The following is a 20,104-nucleotide window of genomic DNA, read 5'->3' as shown; positions in this document are numbered from 1 at the left end:
AAGTAAGTTAATGTAAAGAGGTTTTATTCCAAGTGATTTTCGAGCATTTCTATTGGTCCATGCATCATGATTTTTTTATATGATGTGAAGGACTACTGCTGTGTCCAAATGATGGAGAAAAATTAAAAACACAAATAGATATTTATAAAATATAAAAATGGATATATTTTTTAATTGTATTTTTTTTTATATTCATAGTCTTCTGACAGTAATTATCTTGTCACACATGGAATAAATGCCTCATCTTTATGCATTACTTTCTTATGATAATTCAGACAATGTGTCTTTATTTTAATCCCTTCATGTCCAACACCTAAAATTAGTAAGCTAAGGAAAAATGCCACAGAACTTGTTCTGGTTGGTTTAAAGTGAGTGGTTGGTTTCAAGTAAAAGGCTGTATAGTTTTATCTTGGATGAACATTTAACAGTTCTCATTTTGAATTTCTGATTAAATGACCTTTCCAGACTTGTATTCACAGTCAAGTTTGAATTATGTATTGTTTTGTTACAAATCAACCCATGTGACCACAAAACTACATTTAATATGATAAATTAATCATTAAAAACTCAATTTTTAGCCATACAGTTTCATCGACTGGAAAGATTTCTTTACATTTGTGCCCAGGCAAGCTCAGAGAGCACATGAACCAAAAGAAATTTAACACTTCAGAAACAGACATTGATGGCTTAATCAATACTTCCTGCAAAAAAATTGAGACTTAATTATCAGCCAGCTAAAAAGAAATAGATAAGTACAAAAGTGCAAGAGACTCTGTTGAACCGAGAGGAAAAAAGAGAGGGGGAGGATGAGGAGGAAGAAAAATGGGGTAAACGTTCTGCCCCAACCACTCGGACAGCCTGGGCAACATACCACTCATTCTGCACACCTACACACTCCCTCTTTCCTTCTCTATCTCATTCCTTCTCACCCTCCCCATCACCACCCTCTTTCAGCCCTCTCTGTCTCTTGTCTTTTTTAATGCTAAGTATAAACAAGTTTCCAGGAAAACCCATGTATTGATATATAATGTACGCAATTTAATGCAAAAGTTTGAACACTCCTGGACAAATGAGGTTTTGTTGATTTTCTAAATGAAACAGTAAATCAATCTCTGCATGGAACAAACTTAAATATGACATTTTTCTGCAATCTTTTAGTGCATATTTTCTACTTACTCGTAAGTTTAACATATTGGAAAAAATAAAAGATAACATATAAAATGTGCCACATTTTATGTATTATTTTATTATATTACTTATTATGTAGTACTATTAAATTCAGCAAATAAACAGTAACTGTGCATTTAAATGTGTGGATGTGTTAACTTATTTTCATTTAGAAAATCAACAAAACATGTCATTTTGTCATTTCACCAAGGTGCCCAAACTTTTTCACACGACTGCAGCTTGGACACAGTGGTAGTGATATAGTGGTATCATCTTTGTGGGACATGAATGAGTGGAAACATAAAGGATTCAGGAGAATTCATGAGATGTTAATGCAGTTGATGGTTTGCTCAGAGGCAATCAGAATAAAAGGAGAACTGCATTTTTTAACATGGTATGGCGAGATTTACTAAACTACACTTTTACAGTGTAGTTCCCTTATTCGAAATGTTCATTTTCTTGAACTTATTATTTATTGAATTTATTGAAGCTGGGCAGCTAGGTTACTTTCTTTCTTTTTTAAGTTAAAAACAAGAAATGTTTTTCACGAAGTAATGTTGAATGAAGCATCTGTGATCTCTGTAGATAAATTATAAACCGCTTTTTTTGTCAAAAGTGGGCACAGAGTTTGCCTTGATTTACTGTCTTGAAAGTTGGGTTCACAGAATAAGTAATAAATACTGTCGTTTTCACTCGTGAACATTTCTGCATGGGGAAAATATTACATCGGCCACAATTTTGTCTTTTAATGCACTTAAGCTACTTTGGAAAATAACTGTGTTGATGTAATACATTTCCTGTTGAATTGATGTACTAATTTCAACATGTAAATTCAGTGTTTTTAAGCGTGATGTGTCGTGTTCTTACATATATTTCTTACATATTCAGTATCAGTTAGTTGCTCTTAAAAATATCTATAGAAACATCTGTAGTAATACTCTAGGGGACTACTAGATTTCTGCTGTACAACACTTAATAATGATGTATATTATTTTTGCTTTTGTATAGTATTCCTGTAGTACTGTTTTATGGAAATCTATAGTACACCTGTGCAGTGTCCTGTAGTAAACTATACTACTTGTCCAAATTTGCGTAGACACTCCTGTAGTGTTATTATAGATGGTGATATTCAAGATACAGCCTGTAGACTCCAGGTTAAAGTGGGTTTCATGGGTCTGATAGATGGTGTCTGATCGCCACGCCCCCTTGTTGGTAAGCAATGTTTTTACGGTTTCGTGGGGTCAACGTTTAAACTGTTATCGGTGTAGTTTCGTGCTGTCGCTCGCCATCTCCTCCAGACCTACTTCTTATGGCGAGTGAATATAGCTTCCTTGAAGCGGAATTGGGACTTGACGAGAGTGTGCGTGGGGGAAGAGAGAGAGAGAGAAAGAAAACCGGTTGGACAGGTAAAACGTGGAGGCAGGCCTGCCTGGGGTTTGTTGTCACCGTTATTTCCAGGCGCATGCGCGCTGCCACCTGTTTCCTCTGAAGTGTGTAGTCTACCTGCGCCGCTCTCCACCTTTGAAATTCCCCTCGACTGAACGGGTCGAGATATTTCGTACAACCGTGCTCCGTTACCAGAGACCAACAGGCCGCTCGGTAAGGGTCTCTTTTACACACCTGGACTTACAGAAGACACTGAGCGGTGGCCACACTGGTGGGGGGACGCCACCGGACCCTACCTGTAGCCTATAGGTACAAAAGTTTGTAGCGGGAGTTCGGAGGGAGGAGAGCCAGTAGCCAAATCCTCCAAGATTACCTTCATTTCTCGACAGCGCTCACCTGACTCCACCGTTCAAGACAAGATATTGTACTACTTATTCCTGTGTAGGTAGTTTATTCAGTCCAGTATTTATCTGGTCTGGTTTCGGAGCCTCCAGCTCAGCTGTGAACGCAGCAGAAAGATAGCGGAGAGAGACACACCATGCCGCGAGCTTTCCTCGTCAAAAAGCCCAGTGTTTCACCAGGCAAGAGAAGCTGGAGCGACCTGCCTGACCACGAGCGCGGAGACATCTACATACCAGGTAAGGGGACAGTAATTAGCACTCAGAATAACGGTGAACTCCACCGCCGAGTACAGGGCACATCAGCCCTGAGAACAGGACCTCAGCACTGTGACCTTTACCACCACAGCGCTTTAATCACCTGATGAAAGATATTTCATTCACACAGGCCTGAAAACTAAACATCCTTTATTTCCAGGGTGTTTTTACACCTAAACGGGTTTTATTTAAAGCATTTAATGTTTCCAGTTTAATCTGCGTTCTGTCTGATTTGAGAACTTTTGATGATCGTGTCCTGTACAGGTGTGTGTGTGTGTGTGTGTGTGAGAGTGTGTGTGTGGTGCTCGAGGAGCCGTTACAGTCCGCTTTAGCTGCTTCAGCTGACCTTCAGACCCAGTTCGGCCTCTTCCTTATGCGCGGTGTAAAACTCATTGCAACACAGAGTCTCGCCTTAGGTACGTTTGAGAAAAGCCTTTAAAACCGCCTCACTTAGGAGTTAAGGCACATCAGCCAGATGAGCTAATGAGCGGAGCAAACGAAAAAGACCTTTAAAGCGTTTTTCCGGCAGAGCAGGCAGGAGTTTTGTCGTCTTCTGCTGTGGCTATCAGATGACCTGCTGATTCACCTAACGGAATACAAGCAGCACAGCCCCCCTCTTTGTGAGCCCCCTGTCCACTCCCCTCATCCCTGAACACAATCGGGCTAATAATTGACCAAAAGTCCGGCTGGATTTAGGGGTGCAGTTAGAAACTCATTTCCGAACAGAGCAGGGATGCAGAACCTACATACACGGCTCTTCTTAGACACTTTTTAAAGAGTTAATAAAAGTGTTCAGTCTTATTGTTCAGCGTTTGTAGTTTGAGAAATGGCCCACTTTTCTGTTCACTCTAACAGGTATGTGGTATGTGAAGCTGCTGTACCTGTTTCTGTTACTGACGTCCGCGATGTTGTAGTTTCATTTCTCTCAGAATCACTATCAGCCCTAATGAGTGATTAAAAGAAAGAAAGAAAGAAAGAAAGAAAGAAAGAAAGAAAGAAAGAAAGAAAGAACATTTTGACTGTATGGCTTTCATTTCTCATCTGTTGTCAGGAGCCTATCAAAGTGCCTCTCGTGCTCCATAATTAAGCCGGTTGTTCTCTAATGGTGTTAAAAGCTGTTAATCGCTGCTGTGAGTGAAGGAGCCGCTGGTGTTTACAGGCTCCGTGCTCCTCTGCTGTGGGTTAATGAACAGTGGAGGAAATAACGGACTTCGCCGCGCTGTCGGCTCTTTCCCGCTACACCCTTAGCAAACATGGCACAGCCTGTTGGCGGGTAAACTCCGCAGCAGCAGCGGCAGCGGCGGCGGGCTGGGTGGGTTTGGCTCACCTTTCACCTCAGCCTCTCGCTCTCTCTCTCTCCTGGATCAGTGCAGTGCGGCTCGCTCATTGTGTCCTTTGTCGATATTAGCTGCTGCTCACAGTGCCTGTTTCCCGGTCGCTGTGTTTGTGTGAGGGCCGCTCAGATTTGTCTCTGCTCTCATTGCAGTTGACTGAACCTGTGGGCTGAGCGTCAACTGCGTCAAAGCTGCGAGATAAGACATGAAGAGTAGATTTGGAGCAGCGGGTAATTTCGGCTCATAAAAGTGGACAGGGCTATTAGGCTACTTTCCTCCTTTGTGTTTGAGCTCGTACAGGCTCAGCTAAACGTCTTGGTTTCGGTTCATTTCCCCGAGTAAGGCTTATTAAATACGAATGGGCCTAAACGAAAGTCACTCGGACTACTGCATAAATAAACACCGGGCTGCTCCGAGTTTCGACAATAGCACTTCAAAACTCTTTTGTTTCAATCATGGACCTGCCAAGTCCATATGCAGGTCTAAAACGCACATTTTCTTTAAGCTAAATGTCTCTGTATAAAAGTAATTCATTAATGTCCTGAAATGTTAAATTTGGTTCATATGTTCTCAGAGTTTGCCTGAGCACAAAAGTTTTCAAAACATAGGGGTAAAAAGTTGATTTTTATAATTGAGTTTATTTCAAAATTCAATTTTTTGGTCTCTTGTGTGGACAGATGTTTGACAAAGCATTTAAAAATGCAAATTTGATTGTAAATCAAAGTATTAAAATAACTTATAATCAAAATGTTCTAAATATGTACTTTTTGTTCTTCATCCAAGCCCTAATAATGCAAAATTACAATACTTTAGACTGATCAGAGTAAATTCTGTGATATTTTACCCTCTTTTCATGCTAAATTACTTGTTGGACATGAATATGTTAACGCAGTTATATCACAGAGGAAGAAATAGCTTATGATATGACAAGACTGCCCATGGTCACTTATCCACATTTATGGCCTGTGTTGTTCCACGTTGGCTGCAAACATAAACGGTGTGGTTGTGAGTAAAGGGAGGGGTTGATTTAAGTACTGCTGCTGAAGATAAATTTAACTCACTAAAGCATGGAAATCACTGCATCAACTAGCTGCCTATTTATTTATTTATGTATTTTTTGTGGGAGGTTTTCTGCTGTTTTTTTGTTGATGTCATTGTGACGCAGGCTGAAGACCTGAACTGGAAACAGACACGTGATAGAAAAGTGTGTTTCAGTTGGGGACATTCAAAAATACATCAGGATAATTACTACTAGTAGCTGGTGTATATTGTGAATGTACATAATGAATGTTCTACACTGCACCACTGGCTTCTGCACATACCGTTACCCACAGCACACAGCAGACCATTTGCATTATGATTTGCAATTCATCCGGTTATGTTTCACCAGAATCAAGAGATTCATTGTACAGTTAACTGCTAGAGACAGGTCGGGTACAAACAGTTAGCTTTTCAGAAATGAAACCATGGCACCAGAGGTGTCAGGTACGGACATTTTTACTGTACTGATATTTTTAGATGATTGAACATGGGCATATTAGAAAACACGATACGTTACCGGAGTTTTATTTGCAGCCCTTGCATTGTGTTGTATGCACACTTGGATAAAGAGTTCATAAGCCTGTGTCTCTAGCCTGGCTGGTCAGACTGGTAATGCAGTAACAGGAGTGGCTGACTTCAGTACAGGACAATACATTTACACACACACGCACACATACAAACACACACACACACACAGTATAGCTGCCTCCCACCCACTCACACACACCTTACCCAGAGGCACAACTGTCCTGGTTTCCTGAGAGCCACATTCACTTTCTAATGATTTGCACTTTATTCATCAAAGCTTAAAAAACTGAGGGTATAAGCAACAGTTTAAATACTCCCAGTTATGTTTTATGTGTTGTTGTCAGTGAAAATAAGTTAACACACCCTCTCCAGGACTGACATTTTTCTGCTAAATTTAGTGACAGTTTCTGTGTATTTGCAGAGTTTAACATATTAGACAAAATATATAAAATAATTTCTTCAGGGCACATTTTGTTTGTTTTTTCCCCCAATATGAACAATTCAGCAATTTTGTATTAAATGTTCAGAATTGTGTTCTCTGTAGAGGATGTTAACTTCTTTCCATTTAGAAAATCAACAAAGCATTGTGATTTGCATATGACTGTATATAAGATATAATATGCAAATTATTATATTTGGATGTGACCCAAAGATGCAAATATTTTTTTGAGATGTAGATTTATTGAAGACAAGATGAAATTCTTTAAAATTAATTGTGGTTAATGAAAAAAATGACTGTTGACTCATGGTGGATGATTATTTCACAGAAACAAATGCTTAGATGTTAAAACAAAAAAAGCTAAAAATGATATTTTACCATCACTCTCATCCTCTAAAACTACCTCCTGTTTTCCTCATGCTTTTCCCTACAGTCTCTGTGAGCCCTCCAGTTCTGTGGGATGAGACAGAAGCCAGTACAGCCGAAGTGGCCCTCTGCCTGTCCACTCGCAAAGAACACATCAGGTGCACACAAAAATACACGCAGGACCCACACGCAGTGGTTTCTACAGCTGAGCTGCCCTCATGCACCACTCTAGGACAGCATCCAAGTCCAGAGACAGAGCGCATCAGGAGTTCCCAGAACAGCTCTTACGTCCGCTCCAAAATCAAGGTGAGGCCTCCTTTCAGAAAGGTGCTGTCCATGAGTTAATATTTTAACTTTAACCTTGTCTGGGTAACTGATAATTAAAATAAAAAAAATGACTGTAAAAGTAAAATAACTGATGATTGATTCATTGTTGGCTGCTCATCTGTTCTAAAGGAAAGGTTTATCAATAAATCTAATTTACACAATTTTCCAAACATGCACTCTTAAAAATAAAAGTGCCAGAAAGAGTTCTGTGAAGAATGCCATAGAAGATGGTTCCTTAAAGAACTTTGCTTCTTTAGTTTTGCACCAAAGCTAAAAAGCTATATCATCTACACTGTAATAAAGTCATATAATTTTAATACTTGTTTGCTACATTAGTCTAAAGCAGCCAGCTTTGGACACCAGACATGTTTTGGTCAACTAACTATGTTTGGGTTAAGGGGTATAAATGTATAAAATATTTAATAAAAAATTATAGAAACATACCAGTAATTTATATTTAGGTGATTTGAACACTTTTCATTAATAAGAAACTCAGGTTTTCAAGTAACTTAAGAATTATGCTGGATCATGTTTGACCATTTGGTCAGTTTTCCTGCTGTTCTTCATCTCTTTGTTTTTCGTATTTGCAGGTGACCACTGGTGATCCTCCGTCAGAGGCTCCGGCCACCATTCCAAGTATGACCACTGGTCCTCCTGATGCTGTGGTAAGCCCTTGCCCCACAGTTAGCGCTGGCACATCTTCAGCTCCGACAGCGGGTGGAAGCTATGTTTGTCAGGTGTGCCAGAAGGTGTTCCAGTTCCAGCGTATGCTCAACAGACACCTGAAGTGCCACAGTGAACAGAAAAGGCACCTGTGCACTTTCTGCGGCAAAGGCTTCAACGACACCTTCGACCTTAAGAGGCATGTTCGTACTCACACAGGTATGTTTTACTTTTACTTTTTCTTATGGTTTGACCAAACTTGTTCATAAAATTGGGATTTATTTACAGTGGTAATGTAATACTGTAAGTATATTGTTTTTATGTGAGTACTTCTACAGTTTCAGATATGGATCCTACTTTTGGATCCTTTACTCTGAAGCTGTACACACTCACAATGTCTGTTAAATACAATGCACAATGTATCGTTTGCTAATCATTATTGCAGTATTGCAATAATACAAATAGGTTACAATATGCAAATAGGCCCTTATCTAATATTTTATTGTGCTATGAGCATCCTGACCAGTCACAGACATCAACATCTTTGGATGTTTGGGTGAAACAAAGCATTCACATGATCCAACAAACGTGAATGTTTTTGGCTAAAATAATGTAGGCCAGTCTTTAACGTCACATCCAAGGGTTCACCAAGGCATTTTTAATATATTGCAAGGCAAACTGCAGCAGTAAAATGTAGCAATATAACTGCAATATGGTATTTTGTTCATATCAGAACCATAGTCTTTTGTTATTTGCCAAGTACAAGGTGTATTAGAAATTTCCGTTGGTGCAGGTGTGAAATACCTATAAAAATATTTGAGAGTATGCAAAGACTTCAGTACATGTATTTCTCTCATCATGCTCTGCCAGGTGTTCGTCCGTATAAGTGTACTCTGTGTGAGAAAGCCTTCACCCAGCGCTGCTCTCTGGAGTCCCACTTGAAGAAGATCCACGGTGTGACACAGCAATACGCCTACAAAGAACGGCGCACCAAGCTGTACGTCTGTGAGGAGTGCGGCCACACCGCCTCTACCCAGGATGCACTGCTGCGCCACCTGCACACTCAGCATCCGAACAGTGCCTTCTTGCGGGCCAAGGTGGCACGCAGACAGTCCGGGGCAGCAGGTGGCGTTGTTCTGGAGGAGAACTCCCTGCCCAGCTCTCCTTTATCCCTACACAGTGATGATACAGTAGGTTCGGGAGAGCAATAGAGGCATTTGTGTGTTGAGATGTAAAGAGGATTGAGGTTTTTTATGATATGAATTCCTGAAATATTATTTAAATAGAAGGTTATTTTGAGAAAAGGAAGGAAAAGAGAGAAAGTCTGAGGGAAAACTCAAGGATACACTAAAAGACTAACGGCTTTTCTTCTGTTGTCATGAAACACCACATGAATTGTTCAAAATGTTTCAAGCAGCCATAGTTTACACTTCCACTATGGATGAGGGCTGGTTCTTCCCTTTGAAATCAGTAGACAGCAAAACAGTACATGATAATTATGCACTACTTAGGTTTACATTAAGTCCTTTTCTAATTTTGAAAGAGTTAAAATAATGTGTAGATGTAATAACAATTCTCAGACACACATCTTCACATTAAAGAGCTAAAGATGTGTTTTAACCAGAAATTATTTACACAACATTGACTTAATTTCTCTATTTTTCTTGTCTTTGAATGGGAGGGATTACTGTTTTGTTTTTTTGTCAGTTATTATTGCAGTTTGTAATATAGATTGATGTGTTGTAAAAAAGAGATTTATATTTATCAAGGTGGTCTGTAATGTTCTCTGGGTGGAGTTGAACCTTTATTCCAGATTTTATACATTTATATTAACTTGTAATGCTTTCTATGTGTTATGGTTCTATGTATTTGGACATATTTTCACTTTTTTGATGCACAGTACAACATTCAGTGCTGGTTCGTTTGTATGAAAAGACAGATCATTGATTTTGTAAAGTATATCATGAAATTTCATTATTGAGTTTTGTGAATGTGCTCTCTGTACATGACAATAAATGTGTCCTTATACTTTATGCATCATGTGTCAAACAATATATATTACCAACAACTTATTCTATGTTTGGGCCTCAAACAACGTGACACAGTTTGTTTGAGCTGTTATATTAGTAAACCAGTGAACAGGACAGAAGGACTGAAACAGATCTCTATGTGTATCTGTGTGTGTGTGTGTGTGTGTGTGTGTGTGTGTGTGTGTGTGTGTGTGTGAGTCAGTGGGTGGATGTTGGGTGGGCAGGCAGCGGATTCCAGATCCTTGTTTGGTCTTGTTGCTGGAATTCACTAGCAGCCTGATTGTAGGACTCCCAGATGTTAACGGTTTGTGAGTGTTGTCCTTATAGGCCCGTTATATTACTGATTATAACGTTTACAGTCTTTAAAAGACGATGTTCTTGTAAAGCAATAGGTTTACAGCCTGTGTTGTGGATTAATACATATTGCGGACCATGTAATCTGCAATAGATTAGAATAATATCCTACATTTAGGAATCGTTGCTTATTTGTTTGTTTACTTTATTTAAACTATCTAATAAGTACTGCCTATTTACTTTTTTTAATTTAACTAAGAAAACGGTGTTTGTGCGCGCAGTGCTATTACTCCATCACAGCACTGAGCGGCGCTGTTCGTATTGTGGCGCTTGATCGCAGCGCCTAAGACCACATAAAGCTAGCGTTATGTTTTTGAAAACAGTGGCGGGCAGCAGTAACAGACCCTCTACACCGGGTAACTTTAATTATTGTACATAAACTACATTAAATGGCGCGCACTCGATGTAGCAACGACAGACTGACCCTTCCACTGTATGTCTAAACCTCAAAGACACACCATGAACTGAGCAACACTTACAAAAACAATGTAGCTAAAGTTAGCCGTGTAGCATCCAACCGAGCTGCTTGCTAGACCGGTTGGCGTTAATTACCAGAGTCTGGAGAGCAAAACGTAACATGACAACAGACACACTGTGTTGTGCACTCGTCAGTGTTGATCACTGACGAGTAAGGTTAGACAAATTAACTAATACGTTTTAGATAAACTATATAGCTGAAATTCGTCCATTTTCTTGAGACAAGTTACACGGGTCGCTAGCTTGCTAGGTTAGCTGAAGTAATTTTGGTCACCACTGACTGAGATACAGAACTGACGCCGTCTGTCGTCCTCTCGGCTCTCGGCTTTAGAGCGTAAACGGTTTTTAGGTTTTAAAGGTTTTATTTAAAGGTAGTGGTTTGATCCACTCTCCTAACTACCCTATGTCCCCTGAGCCTGTACGTGTGGGTCGGAAACGGCCTTTACCCTCCTGTCCAAACCCTCTTTTTCTCTTCTGGCTGACCGAGATGCGCGACCACGCCAAAGAGAAGGGGCTGAAGACCCAGTACGTGTACCAGAAGGTGACCTGGTGTTTGCTTGTTAGCGTGTCATCACGTATAGGTATGGTGTAAACTACCTGCAGCTGAACAATAACGCATCCTTGTGTTTTCTTTAAGGCTATCGACTCTCTGAAGAAGTATCCTCTACCTCTGAAAAACGGCAAAGAGGCGAAGATCCTGCAGAACTTTGGAGACGGTATCTGTAAGATCCTGGATGAACGGCTTCAGAAGTACTACCGCGAAAACGGTAAAGTGGAGAGAGTTGTGTGATCAGCCTTGTGGAGCACCGCATTTAAATGAATTGGTTCTTGTATGTTCTTCCATCGTTTCTGCACAGGTGTCGATGCCTCAATCCACACCCTTCCCAGTGGTCCATCTCAAACCTGCAGTACCAACCTGGCTCCCCCCAAACCTTCCTCAGCCTCCTCCAAGGACCCTTCTCTAGAGGGTGGAGCAAATATGGTGGGTTAAAAATATTTCCAAGTACACTATATGTTCAAAAGTTGCTGGACACCCAGTCTAATTAATGATTTCAGTTACTTTAAGGTGCACCCGTTGCTGAACTACACATTCAGCAGCACACACACAGCTTGTATAATCCCCATTGCACTGACAATAGAATGGTACACTCTGAAGCAACATCACAAGCCTGAGGTCACCATATCCAATGCCATGCATCAGCTAGAGGGGTGTGAAGCCTCCCAACAAGCATTGGACTGTGGAGAAATAGAACTGTGTTCACTAGAGTGATCACCATCCAACACCTTTGGAATGAGTTGGACTGGTATTTATGATCCAGAACTAATCATTCAACATTGGTATCTGACCTCACTAATACTCTTGTGACTGAAGGCAAATACACTTCACAATAGTGTTACAAAATCTGGTGTAAAGCCTTCCCAGAAAAGTAGAACCTGTTACTGCATTAACGGTGGGACAAACTCCCTGTTAATTATTACTTTTGATTGTGGTAGAATATTCGATGAGCAGGTGTCAACAAATTTTTGGATATATTTAACAGTGATTATAGTACTAACTGTGTGCTTACACTATGGGTCAGTTTTGTGTGCAGGGGTTAAGCCAAGTCCTGGACCACACCGCACTTTGAATGGAGGTTTTACATTGTAGTGATAACATTATCCAAGACGAAGCTTAATCCCTGTATGGGAAACTGCCCCCTAATGTAAGCACACAGAATATGCATGTTGAAAAGTCTCACTAACATTCTTACTGTTTCTACAGAGGAATGCGGAAGGTGATGCAGGAAAAGAAAAAGGAGGCAAGAAGAAGAGGGAGTATGTGCCTCAGAAGAGGTCTGGAGGCTATGCTGTTCTGCTCACACTGTACAGACATTCACAGGTACAACAAATGCTCTCATAGCAGCAATATAATGCATAGTACTAAAAAAAGCAAACAGGATAGAGCAATATGGTTTTCAAAGTGAAAAAAACATGATTTTGTTTCTGGGGAAAAAGCCCACAAATATGTAACCCTTTAGCTCCAATATCCTGACTAACATCTCTTTCTTGGGTTTCAGGTACCTGGCAGTAAAGGCTTCATGTTTAAAAATGAACTACAGACTGAGGCCCAGTACCTTTGTGACAAATCCTTCACTGTGGTAAGACTAATGATCAAGCAATAACAAACGAAGAAGTTTTATTTAAGCCATTTTTATGAAACATTTTGTGTCTGATGTGTTTAGACATGTTAAGCTAAGCTTTTGCTCTCTGTTCTATGTGCATAGCCTGAGCTCGGCAGTAAATACACAGCGTGGTCCTCAGTTAGCACCCTCATCCAGAAAGATCTGCTTCTGAAGACACACAACCCTGCCAGGTAAACCCTGACACAATGTGGTAAAATATGCTCTTGATCTTGATCCTCCTGATTTAGAACTATTTACTGTGTTGAAGCATGTCTTTGCCATTTCAGGTAGCTGATTATGATGCACTCTCCTTAATGTTTTGAGATCAACTTAGTAGCAATCAGTCTTAACATAAATGCTCCAAACTCTATTTTTACTCACTCTTTTTTCCACTTTCTTTTGTTAGGTATTCATTGACAGAGCTAGGTCTGGCTCTAGCAGAGAAACTGGAGTCTGGAGAGAGAGGGAGAAATGATAGACAAGAAGAGCAGAAGAAGAGTGAGGCTGAAAACTCGGAGGATGGACCAGTTACTGTTGATCTGACTCTGGACAAAGATAAAGATGATGAGGATGAAGGTGAAGATAGCTGGTGAGAATGAAAGATTAACAAACGGAAGGAAGAGATAATGAAATGTTTAAGAATTAACATTATGATCTCAGGCCAATGCTAATTAATTAGTTCTGTGCTGTCATAACATCTTGATTAGACTATTGTAACTTGAAACTGTCTGGTTGCTCTGCTGTATCTCCAAAGAGACTCCCAAGTTCAGAATGCAGCAGCCCATGTGCTCGCCAGGAAAAGAGAGTCTGAGTGTGTTACTCTGGTCTTATTCATTTTACACTGGCTGTTAGGTTTGACTGACTGACGTACAAAATAACCAACCAGAGATGGTAGTTGTTACCTGTTTAATACAAAAACCGAGTGCACAGAAGTATGTTTACACGTACGTGTGGGTTGACACTGAGAATGAAACCGAAAACAATCTAGATAGTTTTGGCCGTCTTAACCTACTGTAGACACTCCCTTTATGAGTGGACAGCACATCTGAGGCTAAGACTAATAGGTCCCAACTTTTGTCATAGTGTGCCAGAGAATATTAAGAATGCGAGCTTGATAAGTGTTTTTAAATCCAAATAAAAAAACAATTTGTTCAGGCTAACATGTTCCTAGTTTATTTGACATAATACCTACAGTATTAAGTTTCTTCTGTCACCTGTTAATTTGCTGTTTTTAGTTGTCATTAGTTCTACTTTTTCACGTAAACTCTGATTTATTTTTCCAAAAGTTTTGCTTATCCTCTTGTGTAAAGCATGTTGTGATTTTTTTTTTAACAAAAATGAAAAGTTATTTATGAATAACATGTTGCTATAATGATGATTATTAATAACAATAGAGTTAGGGTATTTACTAGGCCTGTTGGTATAACATTAAAAAAAAAGGATCAACTACCCATTACTCTAACCTAACACTAAGTTTTTTATATCTCTGTTATAATGATTATGAGAAAAACTGCTCTCCTATCAATGTGAAAGATCCTCCAGCAGTCAGTGGTCTAAAAATGAGCTTTAAAGTTTTGTGTTTTCACTCCAGTTCCACGAGAGAGGCACCTACCACAGCTGTCACAGAAACCCGGGCAGAAATTATTGCTCCTAGTTCTGGTCTATCAGGAAAGTGCCAGACTTCACCACCTTTAGGAGAATGCCTTCTCCCTGGTTCTTATGATATTGTACTCTGTGTTGACTTTATTGAGACTACTGGGTGAGTGCAAGATTTTTACATACATAATTGCTGTGAATGGGCTGTGAACGTTATATTGCTATGCTAATGAGACAAATTTTGCCGTTCAGGGGAAACACAGCACGCAAACAAGAACTGGTCAAGGAGCTGCAGAGGAATGGAGTCACCTTTGACATCAGGAAACTGAATGTGGGAGACTTCCTGTGGGTTGCGCGTGAGAAAGTGACACCTGTGCCTGGTAAAGTCTTTTGACTGGCTCAGTCACTCTCTTATATATACAAATGCTGTTTTTTAATCCATAGCTGTTCATCATGTGGGTCATATTTTTAGACCTTGCATCAACATGCGTTTTCAGTGATCAAATCGTGTTCGGATTTCCCTTGAATAGCCAGGTATAAACAGATCCAGGACACGTTAGCTATGTTTTCATCGCTAAAAGGCAAGCGATGAAATGAAAATAGGGAAAATAAATAAACTGCGAAAAAAAAGAAGCTGTTGTCACTTAACTTTGCGTTCATTAATAAAAAAAGTATTTGGGATATTTCCAACTTATGTTCATTTGGCTTCTCTGATTTCCCCACAACTTTTAAGGAAATCTTGTTCATTTTGTTTTAGTTTTTATTACTATTTATTACTATTTTACTACTATTATCTTTCTATCCTAAGTGTTATGCACATTCATACAGAGCTGTCTGAGAACTTTTTATTTGTAAAAGCTGTAGCCTTTTCTGGAAATCTATCTCTGCAAGTGCTAAAGTGTATGTTGTGCGAGGCATGTGAGGGGAAATCTGTTACATGACACTAAATTTATACATAAATGCACTATTGTTAAAAAAAAGATTCCAAGCTTTTGTGATAATTCAGGTATAAACAATTTTTCTGATTAAGTTGAACAGGAAAAAAGTTTTGTCAGCATTCATAAAATATTACCAACAAGATCTGTTTCCCAGCCTACAATGGGCAAACCTTTTGAGGCATTACAACATTTTTCATAAAAAATCCTGTGGATAAAAACGTAGCTGTTGTGACTGGATTACGATCAGATAACTTAAACCACATTCGGAGGTGGTCAAAGACTGATCTTGAAAATGGAATGTTTTCTATATCTGCATACAGTCTGAACTTTTCACTTGTGTCCGAAAAGTCATCTGGACAGTAGTGCAGATGACCACTCCAGAAGTCTCAGCAGCTACAAGAGAGCACCTTCTCTTTTGCTGTTCCAGTGTAAATCCAATCCTGCTACCTGAATATGATCGACATTAAACACATGTTAATGCAGGGTCTATGCAAGCTCATAGATAATTTGAGTTTGGAACAGGCACTTTTTTAGCATTTGCAATCAACTTCTAGTGTATTTGTGTTTTGCTGTTTCCCCCCAAAATGTTTTGCTGCATTTTGAGCATTGCTGTCTATTAGCCAAAGTATTATTGTGCATTATTTGCTATTTAGTGATGATTTCAGCGCCAGCCAGCATTTAGCAGAAAGACAGGAGCTTCAGACAGAAGCATAGATGGAGTTACTGAGGTAGTTTTCATTACATGTTTAAACAGGCTTACTCACAAAAGCTCACACAGCTGATACATGACGTTAGAAATTATGAGTGTGTCTGGTTTTAGTCGTTTTGGTTAGAAATATATTAATGGCTATGTTTCAATAAAGGTCAGTTGCGCCCACCTGTGGCCAAGGAGCTGGTTCTTGATTACATCATTGAGAGGAAGAGGATGGACGACCTGTGTGGCAGCATCATGGATGGACGCTTCAGAGAACAGAAGGTAGAAGATGAAGAACTGATTATAGCATGTATCCTTCTATAGAAATTTTGATCAACAGGAATAGTAAGACTTAATTCATTAAAATCAGCTGCCAGTTGGAGCAGAAGCAAAACAAAATGCACATGGTGAGTGAATTAGTGTTTTTTAAGGCACTTGAAAACATAGGTGCTCTCTTGACGCTACACCATGGTTACTTCTTAATGTGAATTTGCTAGATTCATGGTCACAAGCACTTTTCTTGGAGAGTCCCTGCAGAGTTTCAGCCAAGACCTAGTACATCTAATAAAGTTGATCAAGAGCTTTATCCAAAATGCATACTACAATGCTAAACAGTATGTCAAATGCATTCATTAGTATGTCATGTATGGTATAGTATGTGGTTCAGGATGCAGAGAGTGATTTGTTGAGCCAAGTGTAATAGATAAGGTTCAAACCAAACTCTACAGGTTTCCAGGAGGAGGATTGGTGCAGGTATATGGATTGATGTTAACTCTTTAATCAAACTTGACTGCCACTGTGACTACAAGAACATGAGTGTGATGAACATAAATTAAAGCATATTTTTGAAGGAACACGTCCTGGATTGGTGATCTACACTGAAAAACAACCTCGAATAAAATGTTTCATTCCTTTTTTCCTTTCTCTTTCTCTCACAGTTCCGTCTGAAGAGGTGTGGTCTTCATAAGCCCATTTACCTGGTAGAGGAGTGTGGGTCGGCAGCAGCTCATATGAGTCTACCAGAAAGCACTTTACAACAAGCAATAGTTAACACACAGGTATGCATGTATATGATGTGCACAGTGCATATGTCTGCCAAGAATAGTCTGCGTTTATAGAACTGTGTGTGCAGTTTTCTGGCCTTGCTGTATATACTATTGATATAGACAGAGTAATCTCCAGTTTCCACCCTGTGGTATGATACAGAACTGTATAGTGTAGTCCAATTTAACTTGATTTAAAAATGGGCAGTTGCTGCCGAACAAGCTTTTAGCAATCACCCCATACCCAAATATCTATATACTCAACATGTTTGTTTAAATATTTTGTTGCAAATTTTGCAACAATATTCTGTAGCCATAATCACATAATATCATAACATACAAATAATATAATCTGTGTTTCAGTTAAAGCAGTGATAGGTACACCTGTGTGAAATTTTAGGCACTAACATGTTTTTTGTATGTTTCAGGTGGTGGATGGCTTCTTTGTAAAGAGAGTGCAGGATGTCAAGGAGTCAGCTGCCTACCTCACAGTCATGACCAGATACCTGCAGAAACTTTACCAGGTCAGTCTGAAGGAGTACTTACTGTGCTGTGCAAGATGCTATATTCATTTCAGGTGATTAGTTTAGGTCCAGAAAGTAAAAATCCTTCTCAGGATTTTGTTCCAATTGCCTGGCTTCACTCATTACCTTAAACCAGCAGCAGAGGTTTACAGACCAATGGAACAAAATCCTGGTGAGGACTTTTACTTTCTGGACCAGAATTATCCACCTCTTATACCACAGTGCATAGTATGAGCTGACTTCTCTGAGTTTATTTCTCCTCCAGAACTGCACATTGTTCTGTCACAGCAGAGAACTGGAGGGAAATGGAGATTTTGAAGTAGAAAATGGAGTCACAGAGAGAGAGAACCCACGCTGCTCACTCATCTCCTTCACAGAGTTCAACTATGGAGCTGTGAAAAACAAGGTAAAACGGAATAATGTTTAGGTGTTACGTATGTTTCGTTCTGTAATCATATTTCCAATTATATCAAATACACATGGTGCTGGAGTGATGTAATTATATAGGAGGGGATGTTAAGAGCTGTGCCTAACACTAGAGCAGTGCCTGATCAGGTCTCATATGTGAAGGATGAGGACGTTATCCACTCTTCTATCCAGATGTGCATATGTGCACATCTGAACAGCTGTATTGTCCTTCACTGTTTGCCTGTAAAAATACTTTAAACAAGAAGACTTCAATCCTAAGTGTTGTGTAAAATGTGTTGAGCAGCGGTGGCTACTGTATCACCATAAGAAGCTTTTTAAGGAATTACACACATTTATTCATTTTTAGAGGTCTTTATAGAAAAATCAGTTAAACGTAATGCTGACTGTTTTTCTAACAGCCTTATAATTCACAACCAAAAATGCTTGATCTTTTGCTGTAAGTGGCTGTATGTATTTCATCATTTTTACACAATAGTAAATAGTGTTGTTTTCTTGATGGAGATTTGCTTAAACTTGGAAAAAAAATATTACACAGCATAAAAAATCAGGGTCTATAGTTACTTTTCAGTAAGACACACAAACATTTTGTATTTTAATTGATTATGATATCATATATGGCTCATCACCTTGTATGTTCATATCATGCAGCCCTAAGGTTACTCAAATATTTGAGAGCCTACCTGTTTAGCTCTGTGTATATCAATAGTTCATCCTTCTCTCTGCTGTTGCACTGTTTCACCCAGCCATTTCCTGATTGTCTCATGCTCTCTTTCTCAGTGTCAGACAGTGAGGGATGTGTTTGCTAGACAGCTGATGCAGATCAGTGGAATCTCTGGTGATAAAGCAGCTGCCATATTGGAACACTACAGTACAGTGAGCAGGTATGACTCAACTGTATCTCATTACACTTAGTCATTGCATGCAATGCCTCGAATTATATTCTAAAAATGACAACACTGCATTTTTGATATCCACTCTCAGTTTGTTGAAAGCATATGCCCAGTGTGCTACTGAAGCAGAGGGAGAAAAACTCCTGTCCTCCATCAAATATGGCAAACTCAAAAGGTTTGCAATTTCTGCTTTTTCCTTTAAATCATTTCACTTTATGTCTACCACCTGTATCCAAACTGATGAAGTCTATTCCCACTAGAACCTAGCATTTATGCTCCACCTTTGTTTTTCAATAACAGACATTTTCCTAGGTGAGCTGATTATTTATCTTGTCATTAAATCTGTTCTGCTCAGACCTGTGCCACTAACGGTATCCTTTTTTTTCAGGTAAGCTGTAGTCTTAGGTGGTCTCTGGTTGTCCTAAAAAGTTCATATAAATATAGGCAGCTTTTTGTACAAGCATAATTACTAGTGTAGCTAGTTTCTACAACATGCTAGGTAGAATAACTATGGTATTAATGAAGCACATCATTTGTTGTGGCTTGCATTAAATAAATCAATAAACGAATGTTGTTTTCAGCCAGCAATAAAAAAGTTTTTATCATCACTGGGGGCTGTTAGTTTGGTACCTTTGTTTTCTGTCACCAGGCACAGGCCTAATTCTGCCACATATTTGTGCATTAACCATCTTGAAGCTTTACGAGGCCTATAGCAATAAAGGTTTTAACATATTGGGGAATAATGCAAGCCTCACTACGAGATCTCTTTTCTTTATGCATTTACAGAAATCTTGGGCCAGCCTTGAGTCGTACTATATACCAGCTTTACTGTACTCGTGGATCCCTGTCGTGATCACACACTCTGTATCCTTATTGGCCAGAACTGCAATGCAGTGTACCAGGTTGCTGCTCTTTATGTTGTTCTCTATTTTTGGGGGATTTTGCATTTGCAAAACGTGTGTAAAATAAAGATTTGATTTTCATTCAGATTATTTCTGCATTGTCTCTTTTTTTTCATTACAGATAATATAGGTTTAGCACAAGCACTGGAGGGGCTGGG

The 20,104-nt window shown here is 39.3% G+C and overlaps 2 protein-coding genes across 3 annotated transcripts; both read left to right on the top strand.

The window, feature by feature from the left end:
* The first annotated feature begins 2,467 nt into the window (after nt 1–2,467).
* Nucleotides 2,468–9,935, top strand: ovol1a (ovo-like zinc finger 1a). The gene is made up of 4 exons (XM_036596595.1): nt 2,468–3,191; nt 6,985–7,223; nt 7,835–8,126; nt 8,778–9,935. The coding sequence occupies exons 1-4, from the start codon at nt 3,092–3,094 to the stop codon at nt 9,116–9,118; spliced, it is 972 nt and encodes a 323-aa protein (XP_036452488.1). The 5' UTR covers nt 2,468–3,091; the 3' UTR covers nt 9,119–9,935.
* Nucleotides 9,936–10,594: 659 nt separating this feature from the next.
* Nucleotides 10,595–20,027, top strand: mus81 (MUS81 structure-specific endonuclease subunit). 2 transcript variants are annotated; one of them, XM_036596586.1, is made up of 17 exons: nt 10,595–11,309; nt 11,406–11,535; nt 11,626–11,750; nt 12,531–12,647; nt 12,826–12,906; nt 13,033–13,121; nt 13,337–13,519; nt 14,522–14,689; nt 14,779–14,906; nt 16,328–16,440; nt 17,097–17,216; nt 17,630–17,725; nt 17,991–18,131; nt 18,932–19,035; nt 19,136–19,219; nt 19,345–19,356; nt 19,831–20,027. In XM_036596586.1, the coding sequence occupies exons 1-17, from the start codon at nt 11,172–11,174 to the stop codon at nt 19,895–19,897; spliced, it is 1,896 nt and encodes a 631-aa protein (XP_036452479.1). In that variant the 5' UTR covers nt 10,595–11,171; the 3' UTR covers nt 19,898–20,027. The 2 variants fall into 2 exon arrangements, with proteins under 2 accessions (XP_036452479.1, XP_036452480.1); XM_036596587.1 differs by lacking the exon at nt 19,345–19,356.
* Nucleotides 20,028–20,104: the final 77 nt, after the last annotated feature.

This window comes from Colossoma macropomum, unplaced genomic scaffold, assembly GCF_904425465.1.
Source record: "Colossoma macropomum unplaced genomic scaffold, Colossoma_macropomum, whole genome shotgun sequence".
Lineage (NCBI taxonomy): Eukaryota > Metazoa > Chordata > Actinopteri > Characiformes > Serrasalmidae > Colossoma > Colossoma macropomum.
This window is presented reverse-complemented; position numbering and strand designations above follow the sequence as displayed.